Consider the following 24,891-nt stretch of genomic DNA (forward strand, 5'->3'; position numbering starts at 1 on the left):
GGCTATTACGTGGCAGGTGTCTATGCTTGTATTTGGGCAATCGGATGTCACACTCTAACAAGCCTAAAGGCGGGTTGCTGTGCAACGCATTTTGGACTTCCTTAAAAGTACTTGTTCATGCATCAGCGTTTTGCTGGCGATCAATAGGCGATCCATTTATCGTATCACGTGCTACACTCTTTCATTGAAAGGGCACTTTTTTGCTTATGGCCCAACCTATGAACATTGTATATGAATCTTTTTTCTTTCATGCCACAGCAATGGCAAATCATGATATATTTGAAAATGCAAAAAAGATAGGGTGAGATTTTATGCTACTAGAGAGAAGAGAGAGATAAGCGGGGTAGCTGTGAATGCTGCATGTGTGGAAGTCTGTGAGCTAGGTATGTGTAGGCGAGTGTGATATGGTTATTGTGTGTATGTGTGTGTGTGTGTGTTTACAAAGGTCATCATTTACAGGGAAGGGGAAGGAAGAGAGAAGGAAAAGTGGGAGTCCTTGTTAGCATCCCACATGTGGGACTTGACATAGGCCAAAAGACGATCCTTGTATTCTTGACCCTTGTAGTTGGTGGCAATTTCAAGCATCTCAGGGTCACGAGCAAGACCTTCTTGGATAGCTTGGTTGGCAACAGCAGCAGCGACTTCACCAGAGACTTCACGAATACGGTTGAGTTCAGGATACAAGTTGCCGTTTTGGATTTCCTCAGGAAGCAAGGAGCTGGACAAGCCCTTGGCAGCTTCATAGACCATGCTATCAGAGACACGTGCAGCCTTGGCAACAATAGCACCCAAGCCCAAACCAGGGAAAATGTACATGTTGTTACCCTGACCAGCATACTTGAGCTCACCAGAAGGAAGAGTGACAGGAGGGAAAGCAGTGCCAGAAGCGAAGAGAACCTTGTAGTCAGTGTATTCCATAGCTTGTTGGAAGGTGCATTCGGCGTTGGTCATGGGGTTGGAAAGAGGGAAGACAATAGGCAACTTGTTGTTGGCAGCCATCTTGCCAACAGCTTCCTTGGTGAAGGCTTGATGTTGTGCGGACAAACCGATCAAGCTATTGTGTCGTATACGGTAAGTCAAACATGCCTTCGATTTTTTCCCACCCCACAAGAACAAAAAAGAACCCCATAAAAGGACCCTTTGTGCAACCAGGATTACTTACGCAGTGGGCTTGACATAATCAATCACGTCACACAGGGTTCGGAACTGTGCTTGAGAATTATCGGATCTGGCGAAATATACCTTGTGTTGAGCAAGTCTATCTCCACGGTCAAGTGTCACCAAGCCCTTGCTGTCGACAAGGTAAAAGATCTTTTTGGCTTCTTCCTCGCTCAAGCCATGTTCATTCATAAAGTATGAAAGGATTTGCTTGGCAACACCAATGGCAGAGGAACCAGCACCAAAGAATACAATGCGATGATCCTTGGGGTCAACACCAGCATTCTCCTTAGCAAGGCGAACGGCATTCATGAAACCAGCAAGAATGACCGAACCAGTACCTTGAATGTCATCATTGAAGCAGAACACCTTATCTTGATACTTTTCCAAAAGACCGAAAGCCTAATAAATGAAACAAAATTTGAGTCAGCAAGGTGTCATTTAGATCATGACATTGCATCAAAACTTACATGTTCGGAAGAAAAGTCTTCAAATTGCACAAGGATGTTGGGGAAGACCTCGTAGATGGCCTTCATAACATCATCAACAGCTTCGTAGAACTATAATAATACCACCTTTAGCCATCTCGGTTATCGTCAATTACGAGATTTTGATAGCATACCTTCTCCTCATCAGGACGCTTTTGCTTCAAGCCCAAATACAAGGGGTCATTGAGATAGCGTTCGGTGTTGGTACCAAAGTCAAGGACAATGGGAAGAGTCTTGCGAGGATCAATACCAGCAGCACCAGAGTAAAGTTGCAACTTGCCAATAGGGATACCAATACCACCTACACCAAGATCACCAAGACCCAAGATACGGGAGCCGTCGGTAATGACAGTGATCTCAGGCTCATCAATGGTGCCATCGCTGTTCTTGCGATAGTTGCGCAAGATGTCCTTAAGATAAGGAAGATCATTGATAGAGACATAAAGACCATCAGCAGCACCTATACAATGTATGAGGATGGGGTTAGGGATATGCTCAATGAGTGAATGGGGCAATGTACGGGTGAATACGGGAGAGAACGGGTGTTGCTGACATACCAGGAGGACCCAGAAACGGGTAGATGTTGGAGTATTCGGCACAGGCCTCGCCAACAGTGGGGGTGTAAATAATCGGGGCAATTTCCTAAATAAGCCAGCTTTAGACAAAAGAAAATACACAGCAAGTACGTGGGGTAGGCGATCTGAAACTTAAATTTACCTTGATATCATCGCAAACGAGCTTATAGAACAAGCGAGTGTTGCTATTGCGCAATTGAGCCATGAAGGTGTACTTTTCCAAATCAGTAGCCTTAGAACGCAATTGATTCAAGGCACGAGTCTTTTGGAGCTCAAGGTTCTCAACACCAACAGGAGCATAGCCGCGGAGACCAAGCTGAGTACGTGCTTCTTGGGTCAATGCAGTGCCTATAATAATAAACGAACCATGTCAAAACATGTGCTTTATATTAAGCATGTTATTCGTACCTTGGTTGTAGTAAGGGGAAGTGGCATAGGAAGCTGTGGTGGTCTTGACAGGGCCATTGCTGGCGACGTTAATGGATTCTTGTTGAACAATAGGCATGGCGATGGATGAAGAGGATGTGCTTTGGAAGCGGAAGGATTGAGTGCGAAGAGACGACAGCGGCGGGTTTCTGGGTAGCCTTTTTAAAAGAATTGGAAGCTTCTCACGCATTGGCACGGACAATTTATTTATTAGCTCCACGGGTTTCAAGAGGATGGGAGAGGATCAAGGGTTCTACAGGGTATCTTTATAATTGCCTCTGCATGTAGAGTAGACAAGGTATGACTCTATCCAATCAAATCGCTCCAAACAATGCTACTTGTGCACGCTGGTTCCTAGCTAATTTAGATTCCACCCCGACCCGATGTGTGCCACAAGGCAGTGTATGTGAGTGTATATACACGCTTTTGATATACATTCGATTGTATCGACTTTGGCACTAGAGGATCCTAAGACATGCTTTTGTCATCCTATTCTCGCACACTCACAAAAAAAGTGTCCGATGAATAAGCCGACTCCCATCGTTTGCATTTTCAGCCCTTGTGTATGCTCCTGTAGTAAACACAAATATGCACCCCACCTGCAACAGGGTTATCTTTCCAAAGCTGTGGATGTTGTTTCGAATGCATAAACAGGTCTTTGCGACACAATTTTTTTTCTCTTGGCGGTCTAGGCGGACCTCACCCCACTGCATGGGGTTGTTTGTTCATCATAGCGTATACATTTTTCTTCAAGCAAGGTAATCGAGAAGGTGCACATCATGTGTCCATTCACCCATCTGGTATCAAGTGCACTTGATCATGTATACGTCGGATGATGTTTCTCCACAATGACCACCTTAGCAACGCCAAAAGTTGAAAAACATCTTGGTTATGAAAATAAGCGCTTTGTAGGAAATGCAATCGTAAAACATTAAAGGACGATCGTCCCCTTTATGCAAATCCAACAAGCATATTTCCTTTTGGGTATGTGAGCTGTCAATGTGTGTCAAGCGGTTGAGAGACACAAACACAGATCAACGCAAAGCGTGTGTGTGTGCGTGCGTGCGCATGCTTCCTTCCATGCATTGTTTCTTTTTCTTTATTACACCCATTCCCCTTTGTTGTTTTGTGCTGTTTGGATCTCGTTCTTCCCCAAAACAAGATCTTGTTGTTGGGTTGGCCTACACTTTTTTGTTTGATGATATCCCGAATGCATCCGGAGCTTAGCACAGAATATGATAGAAATGGAAATGGATCCGTTTCCACGTGTACTAAGAGTACCCATTGACGACGACAACATGCCATGTCCTCGGTAAAAGGCGCCCGACAGCACTGCTTGGTAAAATGTGTGCGTGTGTGACCTCCGCGGCTGTGTCTCTTTGTTTGACATGGCAACCGCTCCGGCTGTGTAACTCCGTTGCTGAATAATGCACGCCATCCACTAGTTTCATTGGACGAACCACCCGAATTTGACCTTGAATCCAGATTATCACTCCCCCACTTTCTACCCCATCAAGCGTTTGCATTTTCCATCCACGTTGGGGAGAGGAGTAGGAGGAGGAGGTTGTATGACGCAATGTAGCAAAGAAAAGCACGCCATCGGTCTGTGTTTCCGAAAAAGACGTGTTAAAGGGCTGTATGAGCTCCATCATTATGATCGAGATCAAGATCGATTTCGTGAGAAAATGCTGAAAGAGATATACATTCAAATCAATGTAAACCAAGTATACTACTCTTACCATCTTGATTTTCCTTTGGTATCTGATACATATCACCTATCAATTCTGTAGACTCATAATCGATCCGTGATTATCAGATCTCGCTTTCTTGAAGAGCCCTTGTTATTACAATAGCAGTAAATGGTTATTGGTGGTATGCATTACTTTGATCTGCTCTATGTATGTATGAAGCAATAATGATCACGGCTGTCAATCAAAGTGCACAGACGTTTTACCTTTAGAGGTCATAATTAATCCATCCTTTTACAGATCTTGCATCCACCCCAAAAGAGGGATCACTGGCAATGGTGCACTGACCATAAACGAGGAGCTCAAAATCATGCTCTTGGATGATGAAGAGTACTCTTTATAACATTTGTACTTTAACACGATATAAAGGTTTGAATACAGGCATGAGTTGAAGCCAATAGCATGATAAAGAGGAATGGCAGAAGGAGCTGGGAGGGTATAAAGGCTACGATTTGTGGGGGAACGTGTGTTGCAGAATTCTTCCTTTCTCCCTTCTTTTTACTTTGAACCTCATTGACCGAGTCTTCGCACCACCAACATTGAAACGAAAGAGAGCTTCTAGACCAGCACGCAGTCGACAATGTCATTGAGGAACCAATCACCAGTTTCGACACCATCACGTTCAGCCTGTCTTTGCAGCTCATTAACACGTCGAGTTGTCAACAATCGAACCCAGTGTGCAGCCTTCTAGTTCAACTACAGTGACTCATGCTTCGAAGGCGACGATATCAACAACTTTCAACAGCCTTGTTCGACACGCTGATGGTGGAAGGGGGAAGTGCAAGAGTGTTTATGGAAAGCCAACCGTCGTGAGTACAACAACCAGGATCTTTTTTCACCTATCGGATCAAGTCATACTCAAGCGCATCAATGGGCTATTACATGAAGGATTAGGTATGTTCAGGGATACATGGATCGTTATTTACGATTGACACGCTTAGCTTAGCTCTTTTTACATACATCGCATACGATGGGACCTTGATACGACCATGTACACAAGGCGCCGTTGGCTTGAAGGATCATTCACCGCCTACATACGCTACAGCATGATTGATTGACGATCTCGACAACCGATTACATTAGCAATAGCCAGCAACCAATGATACTTCTCCTCCTCTTTTAGACAAGGATCGTTCATTTTACCTATTCATCTAATAATCACGGAAGCTATCCAATTCACACGTTTGCATTGTATCGTCTTTGATGGGTCATTGTTGGTGATTGGGATGGTGGTCAAGTATTGTGAGCTATTTTCATTAAAAGCGCCGCTGTCATCATTGATGTTGAATATGTCTCGCTGGGAATGAAATGATCAAAACAAAGGTACAACAATGAATCAATAAAGGTTACTGAATGGGGCGATACAACAATGACGAGGATAATGAACCATTGGAATGGGTGAGTAAAGCAGTAGCTTTATTGGTTTGATAGGGTTCATTTCCAAGATCATCCATATCACTCAAGTTCACGTGACGGACAAGCTTTTCCTCTCTAGCCATATACGATTGGGGTTACACGCTTTAACGCTGATTAACGTTTTGCATAATCCTGCAAGCGATATCCCCATTTCACGGATGTAATGTGTGTATGAAGTCCTTTTTCTTTGTGCAATAAAAGAGGCGAGGTATTCTCGCTCGTTACTTGATCCCAGCAATGTGGTTCATGGATTTTTCCGAATCCCCTGTCAATTCAGCGCGAAAAAAGAGAACACGCTATTCTTAATGAGGAATGGGGCACCCATGGTGGCTTGTATGAGCTATCCACCAAATATAAAAGCAAGCATCATCGACGCGATGCATCTGCTGTTTTTTATTCTTCAATACGTTGATGATGATGGTGATGGGTGGGAGATGAGTGATCATAACGTCTTTTGACGGCATTTTCCTATATCTCTCGTGGGTTCAAATCCCAACACACTGTTGATTCTTATGTCTGCTGATGATGACTTTTATTGTATTCACACACTGAATTGCTCGTTTTATACGAAACAGCGTGTAGAAGAACTTTAAAATTCTGATAGCAGTGCATCATAAATCTACAATACCCATCTCTTGCATCACACGCTTGTATATCTTTTTGTGGGGTTTGGATAATGGGGCGTAACCAGGTTGAGCTCGACCTTTTAAACTCTTGAATGTGCTTGCCAGCCAGCCGGCGAGGTGTAAAAAGAAATACTTTTCGCAAATGTAGCTGATAACAAGATTGGCCGCTGCCAAAGTAACCAGGAATACGCGGAATCCAAAGGGAATCACCTCCAGTTCCAACCACTCAAGTGCCCAATTCGAAGGGTATATGACGCACCATACCGTCAGCGTCACCAACACTGCCAGTGTGAGTAGTAGTCGACCTATAAAATGATGATTAGTGTAAGCCAAAGAGTATGTGTGTGGGGTGGATTTCACATACCATTCGTCCAAAGCGGTTTGCGATAGGGTGGTCCCACGCTAAAGACAACGGCCACAAGGATATATTGGAAGCTGGATAATAAAAAGAGCACCGTGTTCTCGTAGCACTTTATGTTTTCGCCATCGGGATCAAATTCAGGTTCAACATACCTAACAACATACCATAGCACATGAGTCACATTGTGGGATCACTCTTTATGTTTTATATACAACTTACCAGTCTTGCCTATGGGTAGCCCAATAGGCGATCAATTGGAAACCGGATGTGATGATGATTTGACCAATAAGTGAAGTCAACACCTTTTTAGATACCAGGCTGGCTGTGGGTCGTTTTCGCGCCAAAAAGGGCCAAGCTCCCGTATACCCCACTATAACATATGTATTGAGCACCTTGAATTCATATCCTTTGGTTATACTTACTGTACACGGCGATGGGAAGGATCAAAAACAGATCAATGTACAAAAACTGAAAATCGCCCAGGTTGCTGCCAAATGCATATAATAACGTGACCGATGTGAATTGGATAATGCTGTACAATGCCATGTACTTGAAACAACTAAAGCTTGTCACCAATGCAGCACGACCCTCCCTATAAATCAACATAAGTCATCCAGATCACAAGCCTACTTTTTTCTTTGTTCTTACTTGATCACATCAATGACACAGGCAATATCCATTGTGTTGCTTGTAAAGGGTGCTGCCACAGATGCTTCTGCTTCCGAAAGAGAAATACCAATATCACCAGCCTTGAGTGCACCACAATCATTGGCACCATCACCACAAAAGCCGACACAATAGCCAATGTTTTGAAGCTCCACCACAAGTTCTTGCTTTTCATCAGGCGACATGCGAGCGTAAATCACACCCTTGACCAGCATGCGATAAAGAAGTTCGGTGGGTGCATTGTCAACCATCCATCGGAATGCTTCACCAGTGACAGCCAAATAATAGGGCTTGCCATATGCGTCAGGCCGATGTTGCTATTGAAAATAAAACGAAAATGAGCATCCTACATAGCACATGATTGTATCCATTGCATAAGCTTACCTCCAAAGTGTCGCTATACAGCGTATGCCCTTCATTCAGAACGCTTTCCCAAGTCAATTTTGATTGTGGATCGGTTGAAGAGCCGCTCAAAAACCGAGGAACGTAGATCTCCGCACCATAATCCACGAGTCCACATTCACGCGAAACACTAACAGCCGTGAGCACATTGTCACCTACAATGCCATGTGAGATTGTGTGTGATAGTACACCAACAATAAAATAGTATCCATACCAGTGCACATGATTTGTCGAATGCCTGCATTATGAAGTGTCTTTAGAGAAGGAATAGTGCGTGCTTTGAGCTTGTTCTCGAAAACAATGAATCCAAGAAAGGTGAGGTTGCATTCAACTTCATGTCTTTTGCAGAAAACAAAGATGAACGGTGAGCGTTACACACAAAAGTCGGGACATCAAATTTACCTTTTGAGTTTGTGCAGCTTATGCCATTTGACGCCATCAAGTTGTCTTGTAGCACAAGCAATAACACGATAACCTCGATGAGTATACCAATAGAGCACCTCTTGATAATTCACAGGGACTAGATATCATGTTAGCATGATAATCAAGCCATACATTCTCATACACACTTACAAGATTCAGGAGTACAGATGTCTGCCATGACCTCGGGGGCACCTTTGACAAAGACCTCCATGCATGGTTTGGCCAAACGACGAACAATGACACTCATACGACGTAAAGCTGATACGAATTCAAAGGAGTGAATGATACCAAATTCAACAGGGGGTGGTGCTCCTCCTTCTTGTGGTAAATTCAATGGCAATTCTTGTCTTCCACCAGGAGGTCGCACGACGGTAGGCATGATCCCGGTTTTGGCACTCTTTTTGGCAGCAATGGCAGCAAGTTCGCTTCTCATTTTCAAGCCCGTCGATGATGCACCACCACTTTCTTCCAATTCCCATCGTGTGTATTCAAACATCTTGAGGTCAAGAGGATCACCAATAAGCTCACCATCGACGATCTTGAGTGAATGGCATGTTGTCATGGTACGTAAAATCTTTGCGGTCGTTGTGGCATCCTCATCATCATCCGGATTGGCACCTTCGATCGACACCATTTCTTGATCGAATCGCTTTTGATCATCAGCACCCGTGTAGATGGGGCGAATACCATGAATATCAAGACCATCCTCAGTCAAAGTACCCGTTTTGTCAAAACACATGCAATCCACCTTGCCACCAATATTGACGCGTGGAGGAGAGATGCAAAAGATACCCAGCTTTTTCAATCGTCCAATAGCAAAGCTTGTACCAATAGACATGGTTGCTGGTAGTGCAGGTGGCACAACGATGGTGATCAAATCAAGTGCACGAAGTACCATGGTGGTCGTATCAATGCCAAGTCGGATAAAGTTGACCGATGAAAGCAAGAAACCGAAAATAGCTGAAACAATGATAATGATCCGTTAGCATAGCAACATGATGACCTTGATCATGACAACATTACCAATAATCGATAATACACCAATGAAACGAAAAGAATCACGATAAAACTTGAAATTGTTGGGCTTGGGGAATAGCATGCTTCTCACAAGCGCGCCCTTTGCCGAATTGAATCCTGTGCGCACCACCATAGCAGTAGCAGGCGTAATGTTGTTACCAGAACGAACACGCACCACCTTTGTGCCCATAAATAAAAAGTGTTTGGAAATCTCTGCTGGTATAGTGGCTGTTGACAAGTTCATCTTGCGTAAAACAGCGTCGGTGACAGGCATCTTGGATACTGGCACTGATTCGCCTGTAAGCATGGATTCATTCAAAATGCAATCGCCTGAAACAAGAACAGCGTCACATGGTACAGTGTGCAGATTGGCAATGTCGATGTAATCACCAGGTACGAGCTCTGTTGAGCTAATTGTTCGCCCTGGTTGTAACAATGTAAGAGAGGGAAAAAGCTTGTAGCCATGATTGCTTGCTACTTACATGCCCCATTTCTACAAGTGCGTACGCTGCATTCGAATCTTGACATTTCTCTCATGCGTTTCATGGTCTATAAAATTCACACATTTCAATCCATGAGATGTCATCATCCTTCCCCTTGTGAAACCCTCCGTTGTACCTGCTTTGTCTCGATAAGGGTGGTGATAATACTAAACGCGCTGATCAAAAAGATGCAAAATGCGTAATAGTAGTAATCATCCATACTCCACAGAATAATGCTGCCAATCTGGAATACGTAAAATGGATTGAGCACCTATAATTGGTAAAAACACACACGTCAGTGTTAATGCGGATGCACTTTTCCGAAACGCTTGGCATTTTGTGTGTCACCTACCTCGTCTCGCAGCAACTTGCCAATGGGCTTTTCACGTATGTTGATAAGATTCGGGCCGAAAGCGCAAAAGCGTTGTTGATATTTTTCACTATTGAGGCCGCATTTGATACTCTTGATTGATGTCCAAGACGAATCCTTCCAGTAACTATGCGAAAGAATAGTTGTCAGATGTTGTTTTGATCCCCACATCCAAAAGTTGTAATTACCCAATGGTCAAGAATTGGCGCATGATAGGATGAAAAGCGAGTCTCACATAGCGATATTCCACGAGGACGAGATGAGTGATTCTATCATCCATATCCAACAAGCGTCGACTTTGACTTGGATCACATCGTAGCTCCTCTTTCATTTGATCCAAAGAAAACACCGACCCAATGGTGCCACCATAGAATTCATGCTGCGGGCGGATAATATCTCGTTCTCCATATTCATTCTATCAACCCCCACACATGAGATACTCACACGCTAAAAGTGACATGTTGATTTAGACGTACCACAAATACAAGCCACTGCGCATTGGCCAAGGAGGTCTTCCTGCCAACCCATGCGATCCACCATTGTGGCATCCATCGACAAATAAGCCATACGATACCAAAGGACAAGATACAAAGTAATCGATAGAGCATGTAATGGAATCCATCATTTCGGTATCCTTCCACAATAATCTGAACCTCTTCATCAAGCATGAATGTTTGTCGCCAAGGATCCACCTTGCCTAGGCCACTGATCCGGATATCATTGTCTGTTTGTTGTAATAGCGTTGATGTGTCACCCTTATCACTTGATCCAGTATCCGATCCTCCACCATCATCATCTTCGTCGTCGTCGTCATCCTCAGTCTCAGTCTCGGTCTCGGATTCATCATCATCATCGTCATCGTCGTTGTTGTCGTCGTCTTGGTCTTTTGAGTTGTTATGGCGTCGACGATGTAGCCCAGAGGAATGCACGTCGTTGTTGATATTAGGATGATGAGAAGAAGGCGATGATAATGTTGTTATGGGTGGTGTATGCATAAGTGGGGCAGTAGAATCACGTCGTTGCTTGCGTTTAGTGGAATCAGGCGAAGCAGGTCGTGATGAAGATGAGGATCGATATCCTGCGATATTCCAGGTGGAGGAGGGATGGGTCGTCATTCGCGTGATCGAGCGCAAAGATGCATACACGACGATGGAAGCAAAACGTCAAGAGTTGGCTTTGTCTTTACTTGTCTTTTGTTGTTGCTCCACAAGAACGGTGCAAAGAGAGAAAAAGTCAATGCTGCGGGACAGTGGAATTTCAATAATCCGTGATGATGTATCACACGCATACATACACACTGTTGCCTTTGGTAACAAGGTTATCTGCTGCAGCTCATCTTACTCATCCCGTGATCCATTGCATATTTATGTATGACATAGATCATAGCATGCTGTCATCATATCCTATTTGCCTATCACTTGGCATACTATTATAATAAAGCTTCCTTTTTAAAATAGTACCACAACAGCAACAAGGGTGATAATAGGAGTAGTGTCTAGAACTTGTAGAGAGGGTGTTTATTCAATGACACAAAGAATGATAGAACAACGCTAATTATGGTACTATAAATGCTACTGTTATAGAAACAAGAGAGCAAAGGGAAAATCGGGCTAATGGGGCCGTGCTTGCTCCGAGCATGTTGCGCAGTAGATGAATGAGTCGTGGCTTGAAAATCCAAACACTGATAACCTCGGATACATAAAAATGAGTTTTAGTGGTTTCAGGTTGGCTTGTCACCTTATTTCTTCCCTTTCTTCTTCACTTTTCAACAACACACAACACGATAATGCCTCTCTTTAACTTTCGAAAAAAGAAAGTCGACACCACATCTACCACACTTCGCAAGACAAAATCCACTGGCAACATTCTCTCTGCTCCTGCCACCAACCCTGCAACGGCAGCTGCACTTGCAGCAGCAACGGCTGCATCATCCAAACCAGCACCTACTCCTATTATCATCAAATCAACACCTGCATCACCTGTATTAAAGCCAACCAATACCAATCATAAAGAACCTGCTGCTACAGGAAGCACGAGTAGCAGTGGTAATAGTAGCAGCGAAAGCGATGATGAAGATGAGACAGGTGTCAGCAGCAGCAGTGAGGAGGAGGATGATGCCAGTAGCATTGCAAGCCTGCCACCTACCACAAGAACCAACCAACATCATCATTCCACTCACATGACAGTTCCACGTGTTGCCATGAAAAAAAGCAACTCGTCTCCTTCGACACCCCATGAAATTGACAACCACAATCCCAATCGCTCCTACTTTTCACCCAACGACCTGGATCGATTGTTATCCATGGAAACAGAAGCTCGCATTGAAGCACAAGAAAAAAAGAAGGCTGAAGAAGATGCAAAACCTACACGTCCCACACGTCTCAAGTTTGAATTACCAGAGACACCTTCTCGATCCCGATCACCCGCTGCCGGTGCCTATTCAGCTTATTCTCGTCCTCGTCAACGATGGTCCCTCCCTGATGAAAAAATGTTACATCAACGTGGTAAAAAGAAAAAGAAATCACGCAAATCGCGATGGTCAAAGATCATGGGATCAGATGATGATGACGATGATACACCAAGACCATTCCAGATCGGTGACAAGGTGCGTCTTTTGCATCGTCCTCTTCCTATCCATGGTTTTATCCGATACATGGGCCCTGTGGATTTTGACTCGGGTGACGATTGGCTTGGTATTGAATTGGATAGTCGAGGTAAGTAAGCATAATATGCACATGGTGTGCTTTTTAGGGTACACAAAAAAGTGAAAAATCCTCTTGTCTAACCTTATTTTTTTATTCTCGCTAGTCGGAAAGAACGATGGCAGTGTTGAAGGAAAACGCTATTTTCAAACAGATCCCCATCGGGGCATATTCCTTCGAAAGTCGGAGGTCGACTTTGTGTAACATGTGCAACAACCTGGATACCCCCCTCTCACCCCTCTCTTTTCATCATCACACGATACATATTCACTCTCTCACTATTTGCATCAGTATATGTATTTTTATCATCATTGCCTATGCTCCAACTCATTCTACTATCATTCTGTAAACCTCATCTATCAACCCTTTTCCTTGTGTACTTTTAATGTATTCCCAACAAGATCGCATCATTCCTTTTGTCTCACGTAATATCGCCTTTTAAGTGTGGATTTGATCAAACGACCATATTTGTATTGGCTGGGTGTTATTTTAGTGTCGTGTTGTTGTGCTTTTACCACTTGTATGGAACCACGTTTTAATGGCTGGGCCGATCTGGCCATTGTGTACAGTACCAGAACGCCACATTGCACACGGCCCTATTAGTTTTGTGTTGTGTTGCACTACCACTGCTTACTAGTATTTGATGCTGGTCAACCGAACTTGCATGATCGATCGTGCATCATGCAACAACATGAAGGTCTCGACCAGCCATAGCAAACCTATTGTATCGCTAGGTCATACTTACCAGGAATAGGTTGCTTAACTCGATGTCTCATAATGCATGACTCATACGAAAATACAATGCACAATGGGCCATGCATGCATGCGTGACCTGGCCCATTTTGTGGTGGGTGCACAGACCAGCTTGGTTATCCGCAGCAGCAGCAAACGATGATGTAGGTTGTTGTTGTGCGCATAATGACCCGACATCATTCTTTGCAACCTGTTACCCGGTGGATACCATATTGTTATGTGTGTATGTGTGTGTGTGTGTTCCCCAAAATACTATGACTCATGTACAAATGCCGTAACATACCATGCATGCACTTTGTTACATGGGTTCTGTTCCCTATGGTTGTCTTGGCATTTTTTCTCTCTCCTATTCACAATCGGCTTCCGAGAGGATGTTGTTTCTGCTAAAATCGGAAATGAAGTCCGTTTTGGCGGGCTTCTGCAAGTCAATTCTTCTTATCTTTCTAAACGTCATCGGGGGCAATTCAGCCGATGCAAGCCATTGTCCAATAGCAAGCCAAGCTTTATTCCTCCTAATCCCCTTATGCCGACATGCTTTGATCAATTGCAATACTAACAAGAAAGGGTACTCGATATAGCAACAACAATGGCATGTTCCCTGGATACAATAGAAAAAGCCAATCCAAAACTTTGACAGCAGCTGTTGGTAGTTGTTAGTGATAGAAGTTGTAGTAGTAAATAAACATGGGAGCCGTTAATGTCAAATGAGACTCGATAGGATTCTTTATTCTTGAAGGTGCTGTCTATCACGTGATTAGAATCAGTGCTCTGGCGTGCATGGTGGTGGTGTTACGTGTAGGCAGCGAAAATGTGAAATTAGGGCAGAGTAAATTTTGGCGCTCTCTTTCACGTCTACTCTTCTTCCTCTTCAACCGCATTTCCTTCTATTTGACAATGACATCCACAGCAACTTCTTCGCTACGATTTATTCTCAAGTGATGAGGGCGATTACATGGCACCTTGCTGCACTCATTCTTTACGCGTTATGCAACGAACATGCAAGTGCACGACGAATTCCTTGTCAAGCTCGGTGACAACAAGCAACCAGTTCCAGGGGGATGCCATCCTTGCGTGATATTGCAGCCTGTGGATCAGCTTTATCTATCACACAACAGCCATGTGATCATCGCCTCTTCATCAACCAAAGGCACGCGTCATTATCCAACATCACACTACCACACGGATTTGTATTATGATTCACCCATTTATCAAGGTATAGACGAGGAGGGATGGGTCTGTTGATCAAGGAATGATGATTAACATTGCATATCATTCATGGATCATAGGACATCATGGTTGACATGGAGGATACGACATCATCCCTTCGACTCAGTACTTCAAGAATGCTTGACCACTTTATCAGTTTGATCCATCATGACAACAATTCCCGCGCCCACTCTCATATAAACAAGGCTGTGGTCACCAACACTATCATACGCCCTTTCTTTCTTCTACTTGCATCCATCATCAATGGCTCTGGTAAGTCTCATGGATATTCATTATTACGTGATCAACAAAATGAGGGTACTCACGGATTCATCTATAGCTCACATCATTGCTTTACCACTTGGCGTGCTCGTTGTTGCCTAATTGCATTTGGCTGTGGTCCTTGATGGACCTTTTGTGGAGGTATAACTATCATTTATACATCCCTCTTCGTTATTATTGATACATGCTATTAAAAGGATGCCCTTTGTGATGGAAACTTTGGGACTCCTTCGTAGGTGGCAAAAGTACATGCGTGTGGAAGACATCCGATTCGGTTGACTTTTTCTGGTGTGAGTACGAGTTACAGGCCGTCAAGGAGCTGGATATTTTTGACAAGGACTTCAACCTGACCAAGACACAACACCTATACATTGATATATTGGGGAAAGATGGCAGCAAGTTCGGAGACAGACATTGTGATTGCGGAAACTTCGAGGTATGAAGATGAAGAAGGTGCATGGAAATATGATTAGAGTATGTAACGTAATGGATGCTTTTGTCGTAGTCGTCCGTTGTCAGAGAATGCTCAACACAGCATCGAAGACACTCTCAAGACGTTCGAATGTGCGATCTCCGACATACTTTTGTCACCTACCAAAACTCACCTTTCAAGTGGCAGGCGGATTTATCAGCTGTTGATTCTCCATCACTTCAAGATGTTTGGCCACTTTATCAGTTTGATCCATCATGACAACATTTCCCACGCCCTTTCTTTCTACGTACTTATATCCATCATCAATGGCCTCATGTAAGTCTCAAGGATAGTCTTTACGTGGTTCACAAAATGAGGGTACTCATGCATCCATCTTTTTTGTTATCTATAGATCACATCATTGCTTTACGCTGTGCTCCTTGATGAACCCTTTTGGGATGCCTAGGCTGATGGGGAAACTGAAACTCCTTTGTCGGTGACATCAGTACATGCGTGCAACCTCCTCTCTCGCCACCATCGCATCAAAGTACAGGCACGCATCCATTGCCACCTTCAAAAAGCTTGGTATTCTCTCTATCCAAGTGATAAAGATGGAAATGACATGGAGCACCACAAGTTTGAATGACGCATACACATGGAAACGGATGGATTTGCGGATTGCCGAGATCCCGACAACATTGTCAGACCGAATCAGCATGCTACGCTACTTTGAGTTGCTGGCGACATTGATGGTATGTTTTAAAAGGTTGATCATGTATGTTTGCTTTTCAATCGATTGATCTTTTTCTTTTTTAGCATGGCATTGACACATGTATCAAGGTAGAGAATGGGCTCAAGAGCGAACATGTTGGATCGGTATTTTTTGAAGGAAGGACAATTGAAGAAGGGAATTACGAGGTGCGCGACATTTTTCAACATCGCACGGGCGGCATCCCCTTAGTAGTTTAGTATCCAAAATACCGATATCAGGTTATGTTCCTTCGATAGACAATTGCCATCCCTTACATCGAAGCATTCATACAAGACAAAAGAAAAGTAAACATGCCAGTTAGAAAGATTGTCAACTTATTTTACATACTGTATCATGTATCTTGTGGTCATAACAAAGTCAGGGTGTTTGTCCTAATTTGCAATACACAAATGTATTTGGCTAACTAATGCGATTATGGATTATTCAACAAGAGGTTCGACATACAACAAGAAGAGGTGCTACATGCAGTAAGAAGAAGTGCGGCATCCAATACTGTAAGGGGCGCGACATCCAATAAGAGGTCCGACATGCAATAATACTGATAGACGAAAAGCAGGGGAGATGCTCAAACAATTGTATTGCAAGATAATAAATTCGAGAGCGATGATGCGTAACTTAATGCTTGCTACAGAAACTTGATTCATTGTAAGCTTAATTCATTATGTTCAAGAAAGAGTGAGTTGTGAGACAATGCTTCACGAGCACATGATCATACCATACTTGCCTATGATAATTTTTCAGCTAACACTGTATTATGCAACCTTGTATGAGAACGGACCAATCCATATAGTCCATCATACGCGGTCCTTATTATCGGTAGCAGGCAGGGGAAGGATCGATCATGCATCCTCCACCAATGGGATCGACCCCTTCCAGTCGCATCCTCCTGGACTTTGTGACACAAACACACACCTGTGCATCTTTTGCTCCGTCAGGGTCCAGCTACTTGACATTAAACGAAGACCTCTCTTCATGTAGCATAACGCTTACAGCATAGCTAAAACATAAAGGTGTCTGTATCTCTAAACTTTACAATCAAACATGGGGTTTTTATTAGAGCAATGTGCTCGGCTTGGCCAACTGCACCTTGGGTGCCAGTTGCACGATCAAGCTTGCCAATCCCAGATTTCGCAATGTCGCTACCAGCCAAACTGGATCTGGGGGTCGACCTCTTCGACGACGACGACCAAAAAATATTTTTTGGGCTGTTTGCGACATTGAACGCGAAACTTTTACACAAGGTGCTGTTGGCCAAGCCGAGCACATTGCTCTATTCAAAACCCCACGTTTCATTGTAAAGTTTGGAGATACAGGCACCTTTATGTTTGTAAGCGTGATGCTATATGAGAAGTGGTTTTGTTTAATGTCAAGTAGGTGGACCCTGGCAGAGCAAAAGATGCAGAGGGTCGTGTTGTGTAACACAGCTACGTTTACATGAGTGAAAGGGTCAATGTATAATTACTTTATGGATCATCTAGGAACAGGCATGTATTGCTAGCTAACGGCCACTTTTATCCATTCATCATTGTTGCGAGATCCACTGCATGCGAACGATGCCCCTGCTCTAGACATTCATTTCCATGATTAAAGTAGGTTGATCCGAGCTGATTTGACTGAGCTGCGGTCAAAGAGAGATTACATCACTCTGGACATAGAGCACGCTCGATGTAGCTCAACCGATGTAATCTTGTGTGAGCGTAACTCAACCAAATCAGCTCGGATCAACCTACTTTAATCATGGAAATGAATGTCTAGAGCAGGAGCATCGTCCACCTACAATAGAATGCACAAAAGTTGGGAATGCACAAAAGTGGCTATTAGCTGCCAATGTATGACATAAAAGTGAGGGTTGCGTACCATTCATGCATTGTCCTTGAAGTCCTGGCTTTTTAGCTGAGTTACCCAAAGAGGTCCTTCTGCATCTTTTGCTCTGCCAGGGTCCACCTACTTGACATTAAACAAAACCACTTCTCATATAGCATCACGTTTACAAACATAAAGGTGCCTGTACTCCAAACTTTACAATGAAACGTGGGGTTTTGAATAGAGCAATGTGCTCGGCTTGGCCAGCAGCACCTTGTGTAAAAGTTTCGCGTTCAATGTCGCAAACAGCCCAAAAAATATTTTTTGGTCGTCGTCGGCGAAGAGGTCGACCCCCAGATCCAGTTTGGCTGGTGGCGACATTGCGAAATCTGGGATTAGCCACGATGAACTTGAAACTTTCACACAAGGTGCTGTTGGCCAAGCCGAGCACATTGCTCTAATAAAAACCCCATGTTTGATTGTAAAGTTTAGAGATACAGACACCTTTATGTTTGACCTATGCCGTAAGCGTGGTGGAGTTGCTTTCTCCTAATGGATGGTGTCTACTGCATTGACGGAAAGATGAAGAGCTGAGCGAAATGGCACGTGGTGTTTACACAAACACGTCCTTGATAGGATGGTGCACAAATGGATGATGATGATGATTGCTTTTAGGAAGGTACGTAAGTAAGCAAGGTCCAATAAAGAGGAAGTATCAAGGTGACGGCCTATATATGCGTATTTATTATGGATGGATGCATACATCTATGTTGGGTGTGTGGGAGTTGAGCTGCATAAATGATGCGCACGGGCCTAATGGATGCCAGCTCCGGCCAAAGTAAAATCATGAATAGCTTGATTACCATGACTACGCTCAAGAAGACTCTCTAGTTGTAGCTATTCATATTCATCCAAGTGTTATAGGATATACTTGATGTACACATTAACAACAGCAGCTGTAGTTGGCGGGGATGACTTGGTTGTATAAATTCAGGTCGCCAGGGGAACAAGAAAAAGAGCAGCGTCTTCTCCTTTTCCGTTTCACAGAGTAAGGTAAGGTTGTGTCCATATACAAAGTACAAAGCCTTAACTGCTGTCATGACCTTCAATGCACAGCGTCAATGGGTGAACAGGGGGTCAATGGCGACACTTTCCAGTTGCAGACATTCAATACCACGTACACGCACGATCTACCCATGACTGCAGCTTCCATTCCCAACACAACATGTACGTTCAATCACTACATTACTTTATTACATATAATTGGCTGCTGTGATACTAAAAGTTCATTTGTAGGTTATCGCTGGTGTATAGATCCAAAGGGACGTCGTGTGTATTCTTCTTTCCATGGTTGACAACAAGGGGATGTCCCTAGCACACCTTTACATTACTTCTTTGGGTATGCTGACAAGTGAAGCAAATGTTACGGTTGTCATCTTACGCTGCATTTGTTATAGCTTGAACTTGTTGGATGATGGTACCTGTGGCAGAAATCAGATATTTGATCTCAAAGTACAAGTCATGGTGTGCATTGTTTCATTGGTACGCATAGTATTGGATCTACAAAACAAGTGCTGTTGATTAATGAGCCTTACAATGAAACAGCAGCTGAAGCACAATATGGTTGGCATGGAGATACATTTGTTTGGGAGCAAGGATGCTATTGGAAAATACCTTGAGGTAAAAAGGCGTTCATCCCGGAATGGTCACGTGCAAATGGATTTAAAGAAGGTATGCAAATGTTGGCAGGATCAAGAAGGCCTTCCCCACGTCATATTACCATTGCCACTTAGCACTTCAAGGGTGTCATCATTGTCCTCTATTGTTTCGGGGAGACGACCATGTTGCTTTAGCGGGAGTCGGCGCCATTCACTTGCCTAAATTGCATCCTCTGTTCGAGTACGATGGATTACCAAGAGGACGGCGACAATGTCTTTCTTGTGTGACTTGGACAACATTCCTTAAGATGCAAGCATGTCAAAAAGTACCATTATTACACAAGGTGACGATTGGATACAACGATAAGCACCTGATGCATGGACAATCGATCACGCCAAGGCTCTTCAGATTTATCACTGATGAGGGCGCCCCACCAGTTTATCAGCCCATCACTATTTTCAGCCAGCATTTTATCACTCTTTTGCTCCTTGATTGTGATCACAGTAATACCCACGCCCGCCATGCGGATATGGACAAGATGGATGTTGTCGCCCAACATTTTCCTCCCACACATCTCTTCCATCATCATATCTCTCTTCGATTGCTGACATCTTCAAAGCCCTTGGTAAGTGCCATGGTGGATAGACCTCTTTGCGAGCGATGTATGTGCTCATATACGCGGTGGCATTTAGCTTTTCATTGTTTTCCTACTTTCATTGTCTTTGCTGTCATTGTGATACTGTATTGGACACTTTGAATAAGGTAAAATCCTGACCATCTTGCTCAATGAAGCACATACCCACACCCCCTTTGATATAGCTACCTCCTGAGATGCATCTGCAAAGTTGGTTTAGGTGCTACCTTTTACTACAGCTCGCATGTGGGTGACGTAACAGCTGCCGGGAACTTGGCCCAGAAAAGCTTGGTGGTAAAAAATTCAAGACATGCAGGTGAGTCTATTGATGCTATTGGGTGAGGTGTCATTGCTAACAAGATAATACATGGTATCAGCAAGTTCAGCCGATTGGGTGTACATTCATGTAAGTATCTCTTGACTTGTTTAATAAGCTTGAGTATTAACTATGTATCCATAACCATAGCCGTGGCTGCATGTTCAAAACTGCCACAAGGACTGGACGAAGGCAAGCGACTAGAAAATGATGGCGCTTGAAGCAACGCGAGGATGAAGCCTGCGCAAAAAACGCAAGTCGGCATCGAGCTGTCCACGCTAGGTGATATACATGAGAAGAGCGGCGCCGATCAGCAATCGCTTGCAAGCTTGCAGTTATTTCACAATGCATATCAATGCTTAGCTGCGCTCATGCAAAACGATATCCCTTATGGCTCGTTTCCCTTATGTCTATGGCCTCATCAATCGAAATCAGGGGATCGGGATGAGTAAAAGCGATCTTATTTGGTGCAATCGGTGGTGTATCTCGACACGACAACTTTTCGACCAGAATGCTGAGCTGCTCTTTTTGGGTTGAATCAGTTGTGCCCATATTCAAGTATCTTGGTGCCTCAAACAACCTCATTGTCTTCAGCTGGTATGTAAGAGCTCTTCTAAGGATGTTTGATTTGATATACTAATAAGGGAGCTTGGTATTATAGGTGTGAGTCAATGGTGTTATCGCACAGCAAATCCCAAATCATACCAGACACATGGAAGAATGATACCGACAAGTTGTTTGCCGAAGGTGTGGGCAGGAATGGCGATACTGAAATGGTGCTCATGGAGTTCTCGCCTTCGGCAACAGTGACAAAAACCACATCAGAAGCATCGACAGCAGCTGAATCAATAGCGAGATAGGTCCTTTTTTCATTCAAACAACAATCATCAGGGACCCAACGCATTCTACAACCGATATCATTATGGCACTCATTTCATCCATTGCCAACATGGTGGAACTTTCAATTGCTTTTGGGATGCTGACAACATGATGATTCGGATGTTACGATTTCCACTTCTCGCCTTATTTTCGGACCCAATGCGGAGCCAGCCAGTGGAATGATTACTTGACGTGACCTTGCATCATCGCTACACAACAAACAAGCAATCATGCAGCATACGAGAGCAGCATGTTGTACAAGCTGGGTTTTCTATTTATCCATGATACAAGATTTTCGTCGTAGTGGGGTGTACCTTGCCATGATCGGTTAATCCATCAAATTCGCAATCCCTTGCAATAAAAAATGACGATCATATCATTCTGAAACCCCAGGAAATCTTCCATTGACTCTATAATTTATCCGAGGTGGATAGCTTTGTGTGCATTGTGTTGTCTGGTTCTCGCTTGGGTTGCTGTTCTTTTTCCCCCATTGTTCCTTTTCTTTGCTCATTGTTATATACCATACCACACCATGCGTCGTTACATATGGCAACATGCACGTGATGCCATTCATCGAATTACTCGTCCACGCGTGATTTTGCCAGCGACAGCCATTGCCGGGTTGGCAGGAGGTTTTGTTTATTATATGCGACATGACATTGAATACATTGGTATTGCACAAGGCGCACACAAGCATGTACCCACATTGGCCCTTCATCCAGTGACGGGTGGCACAAAGAACCTTCCGATTGTCACTCATCAACTTGATGATGATCAACCTGAGACGATGCAAAAGTTGAACAAGCCGCGTTTGGTGATTCTCGGTGGAGGTTGGGGTGCTGTATCAACGATCAAGAACCTCAACAAAGATGATTACAACGTGACGCTGATCAGTGACAACAATTACTTTTTGTTCACTCCCCTGCTACCAAGTGCCACAGTGGTAAGATAGACATGATGCATGGACAAGCAACAATGACGTTTAATCATACATGGTATATACAGGGCACACTTGAAATGAGATCCTTGCTTGAACCTTTGCGTAAAATTGTTGCACGTGTACATGGTCATTTCCTTGAAGGTCGTGCTGTTGACGTCGATTTGGAGCATAAGCTGGTAGAAGTAACAAGTCAAGATGGCAAGGAAAACTTTTATGTGCCATACGACAAGCTTGTTATTGCTGTGGGATCAACCAGCATCACACATGGTGTTCAAGGGCTCGAGAATACCTTCCGCTTAAAGACAATCCAAGATGCCATTTCTGTAAGACGCAGGATCACCAAGAATGTTGAAAAGGCCGCATTACCATCCACTCCTCCAGAAGAACGAGAACGGTTGCTAAGTTTTGTTGTTTGTGGTGGTGGCCCCACAGGCGTTGAATTTGCCGCTGAATTGTATGATTGGATGAATGAGGATCTTGTCAAATGGGTAAGGGAATAATGACAACGCTTACTATTCGAAACAGCATCACTGATTGAACGTTCTTGTAGTTCCCCAAGATCTTGAGAGAAGATATCAAGGTTACCATCATCCAATCACGGGATCATATTCTCAACACATTTGATGTCAAGATCAGTGAATACGCTCAACGACGATTTGAACGCAGCGGTATTCGCGTTGTTACTGATGCACGTGTGGAACGCATTGACGAAGACAAGGTCGTGTACCGATACAAGAATACGGATCCACCGGTCTATAGAGAAGTGCCGTATGGATTGTGCATGTGGTCTACTGGTATTGGTAAGCATGTTTTTATTCATCCATGGGTATGTATGATGCTTATGTATTATCACACTTAGCCATGACCCCCTTTGTGAAAAACCTTGCTGAGAAGCTTGGTATTCAACAACACACTCGTGCTTTGCAAACCGATTGCTTTTGTCGTGTGCAAGGTGTGGAAGATGCATCCGTATTTGCTATCGGAGATTGTGCCACTGTCGAGAATCCAAAGATTAGGGAGCACATTGTGGAGATCTTTGAGACAGCAGACAAGTAAGTGTGTGTGTGGTGGCACGTGATGGAAAGCAAGTATACTCACCACGTGATGACTTTTTAAGGAACAAAGATGGTGTACTACAATTTGACGAATTCGCTGATGCCATCGCTTTCATGCGAAAGGAATATCCATTCTCAAGACAGCATATTGGTGAACTTGTCAAGATGTTTGAGACCTATGATGTTGATAAAAGTGGCACCCTTGATATTGAGGAAATGAAACAAATGCTGCTCGACATTGACAAAAAGATGACTCATTATCCTGCTGTAAGTCGTACATCGCAATTCGTATGTCAATCCAACACGTATTGAGCTCATCCAAAATCGTTTTAGACGGCACAATTAGCGAACCAGCAAGGCGCCTATATCGGCAAGCTCCTTACACAACTCGTCAAGGGCGATGAGGATATCGATGAAACCGTTGGACCATTCCGGTATCGTAATCTTGGTGCTTTGGCATACCTTGGCAATACCGCTGTAGGCGAGTTTGGATGGGGATACAAGATGGTGGGTGGATTATGGGCCATGTATCTATGGCGAAGCGTGTATTGGAGCAAGCAAGTTAGCATGCGTACGAGGTTGAATCTGAGTATGGATTGGTCGAAAGCAGCACTATTTGGCCGAGACATTTCCACAGTATAGTTGATTCAAACATCAAATATAATATCATTCTTCACTACATAGCATGAATTTATCGAGCTAAGCGAAAAGTAAAAAGTCAGGGGTTGTTGAGATCTTTGATGGGGGACATTCTCGGATGGCATGTATTGTAAAACTTTATGCTTTTGGTTATTGAGCAAGTTTGACTTTTCCCGCCTAATGATGACACTCAATAATAAAAAAAAACAAGATAAGAGCCACATCGGCGTTCTCATGTGTGTGTAGACTAGTAGTATCTTACGTTTCCAACCACCCCGTACAATTTTTGAAGAAGATGATGCTCCTATGCATTGCTAATCTCAACGATCTCCGAACACACATGCATTACGCGTTACTTTTTGTGTGCGTAGATCTTTTGCTTTCAGCAGCCACAGGTACGTTATGTATGCAAGGAGAGATAAGGTTGGTGGTTGAACAATAAGAGATTCCATGCACAAGCAGCACAGAGACCAGACGATAACGTGACCCAGGTAGTTTCGATATACAGCCTGCATGTTCATCGGCAGCAATAATTGATCCTCTCCCTTAGCCCTTGCGCGTATAAGAAAAAGATGCGTAATCAGTAATATGAAGGAAACGCGTGTATGAGTTCCAGGAACGGAGTTGGATAGTGTTGCACGAATCATCTTTTGTTTGATCAACAAGCTTTTTCTCGTACAC

The 24,891-nt window shown here is 43.7% G+C and overlaps 8 protein-coding genes across 8 annotated transcripts; 6 read left to right on the plus strand and 2 right to left on the minus strand.

Annotated features, from left to right (window-relative positions):
- Nucleotides 1-453: 453 nt before the first annotated feature.
- On the minus strand, nucleotides 454-2,726 carry O0I10_003772 (uncharacterized protein; the record flags this gene model as incomplete). Its single annotated transcript, XM_058483839.1, has 7 exons — nucleotides 454-1,054; nucleotides 1,163-1,560; nucleotides 1,629-1,718; nucleotides 1,781-2,106; nucleotides 2,204-2,288; nucleotides 2,364-2,569; nucleotides 2,630-2,726. 7 exons carry the CDS (start codon nucleotides 2,724-2,726, stop codon nucleotides 454-456), a joined length of 1,803 nt encoding a protein of 600 aa, XP_058345228.1.
- A 3,696-nt stretch (nucleotides 2,727-6,422) lies between these two features.
- O0I10_003773 (uncharacterized protein) lies at nucleotides 6,423-11,273 on the minus strand (the record flags this gene model as incomplete). Its single annotated transcript, XM_058483840.1, has 15 exons — nucleotides 6,423-6,742; nucleotides 6,802-6,950; nucleotides 7,018-7,168; nucleotides 7,221-7,390; nucleotides 7,447-7,781; nucleotides 7,849-8,021; nucleotides 8,081-8,205; nucleotides 8,269-8,386; nucleotides 8,440-9,249; nucleotides 9,313-9,729; nucleotides 9,789-9,855; nucleotides 9,925-10,059; nucleotides 10,141-10,285; nucleotides 10,347-10,573; nucleotides 10,635-11,273. The coding sequence occupies 15 exons, from the start codon at nucleotides 11,271-11,273 to the stop codon at nucleotides 6,423-6,425; spliced, it is 3,981 nt and encodes a 1,326-aa protein (XP_058345229.1).
- Nucleotides 11,274-11,944: 671 nt separating this feature from the next.
- On the plus strand, nucleotides 11,945-13,064 carry O0I10_003774 (uncharacterized protein; the record flags this gene model as incomplete). Its single annotated transcript, XM_058483841.1, has 2 exons — nucleotides 11,945-12,872; nucleotides 12,967-13,064. 2 exons carry the CDS (start codon nucleotides 11,945-11,947, stop codon nucleotides 13,062-13,064), a joined length of 1,026 nt encoding a protein of 341 aa, XP_058345230.1.
- A 1,741-nt stretch (nucleotides 13,065-14,805) lies between these two features.
- Nucleotides 14,806-15,203, plus strand: O0I10_003775 (uncharacterized protein; the record flags this gene model as incomplete). Its single annotated transcript, XM_058483842.1, has 3 exons — nucleotides 14,806-14,826; nucleotides 14,900-15,092; nucleotides 15,160-15,203. The coding sequence occupies 3 exons, from the start codon at nucleotides 14,806-14,808 to the stop codon at nucleotides 15,201-15,203; spliced, it is 258 nt and encodes an 85-aa protein (XP_058345231.1).
- Nucleotides 15,204-16,022: 819 nt separating this feature from the next.
- Nucleotides 16,023-17,704, plus strand: O0I10_003776 (uncharacterized protein; the record flags this gene model as incomplete). The annotated part of the gene is made up of 4 exons (XM_058483843.1): nucleotides 16,023-16,265; nucleotides 16,330-16,431; nucleotides 17,343-17,612; nucleotides 17,660-17,704. 4 exons carry the CDS (start codon nucleotides 16,023-16,025, stop codon nucleotides 17,702-17,704), a joined length of 660 nt encoding a protein of 219 aa, XP_058345232.1.
- Nucleotides 17,705-20,930: 3,226 nt separating this feature from the next.
- On the plus strand, nucleotides 20,931-21,149 carry O0I10_003777 (uncharacterized protein; the record flags this gene model as incomplete). The annotated part of the gene is made up of 1 exon (XM_058483844.1): nucleotides 20,931-21,149. One exon carries the CDS (start codon nucleotides 20,931-20,933, stop codon nucleotides 21,147-21,149), a length of 219 nt encoding a protein of 72 aa, XP_058345233.1.
- Nucleotides 21,150-21,208: 59 nt separating this feature from the next.
- O0I10_003778 (uncharacterized protein) lies at nucleotides 21,209-21,557 on the plus strand (the record flags this gene model as incomplete). Its single annotated transcript, XM_058483845.1, has 2 exons — nucleotides 21,209-21,294; nucleotides 21,359-21,557. The coding sequence occupies 2 exons, from the start codon at nucleotides 21,209-21,211 to the stop codon at nucleotides 21,555-21,557; spliced, it is 285 nt and encodes a 94-aa protein (XP_058345234.1).
- A 551-nt stretch (nucleotides 21,558-22,108) lies between these two features.
- Nucleotides 22,109-24,213, plus strand: O0I10_003779 (uncharacterized protein; the record flags this gene model as incomplete). The annotated part of the gene is made up of 6 exons (XM_058483846.1): nucleotides 22,109-22,519; nucleotides 22,582-23,004; nucleotides 23,067-23,316; nucleotides 23,376-23,568; nucleotides 23,634-23,838; nucleotides 23,905-24,213. The coding sequence occupies 6 exons, from the start codon at nucleotides 22,109-22,111 to the stop codon at nucleotides 24,211-24,213; spliced, it is 1,791 nt and encodes a 596-aa protein (XP_058345235.1).
- Nucleotides 24,214-24,891: the final 678 nt, after the last annotated feature.

This window comes from Lichtheimia ornata (genome assembly GCF_029851405.1).
Source record: "Lichtheimia ornata isolate CBS 291.66 chromosome Unknown scaffold00013, whole genome shotgun sequence".
Lineage (NCBI taxonomy): Eukaryota > Fungi > Mucoromycota > Mucoromycetes > Mucorales > Lichtheimiaceae > Lichtheimia > Lichtheimia ornata.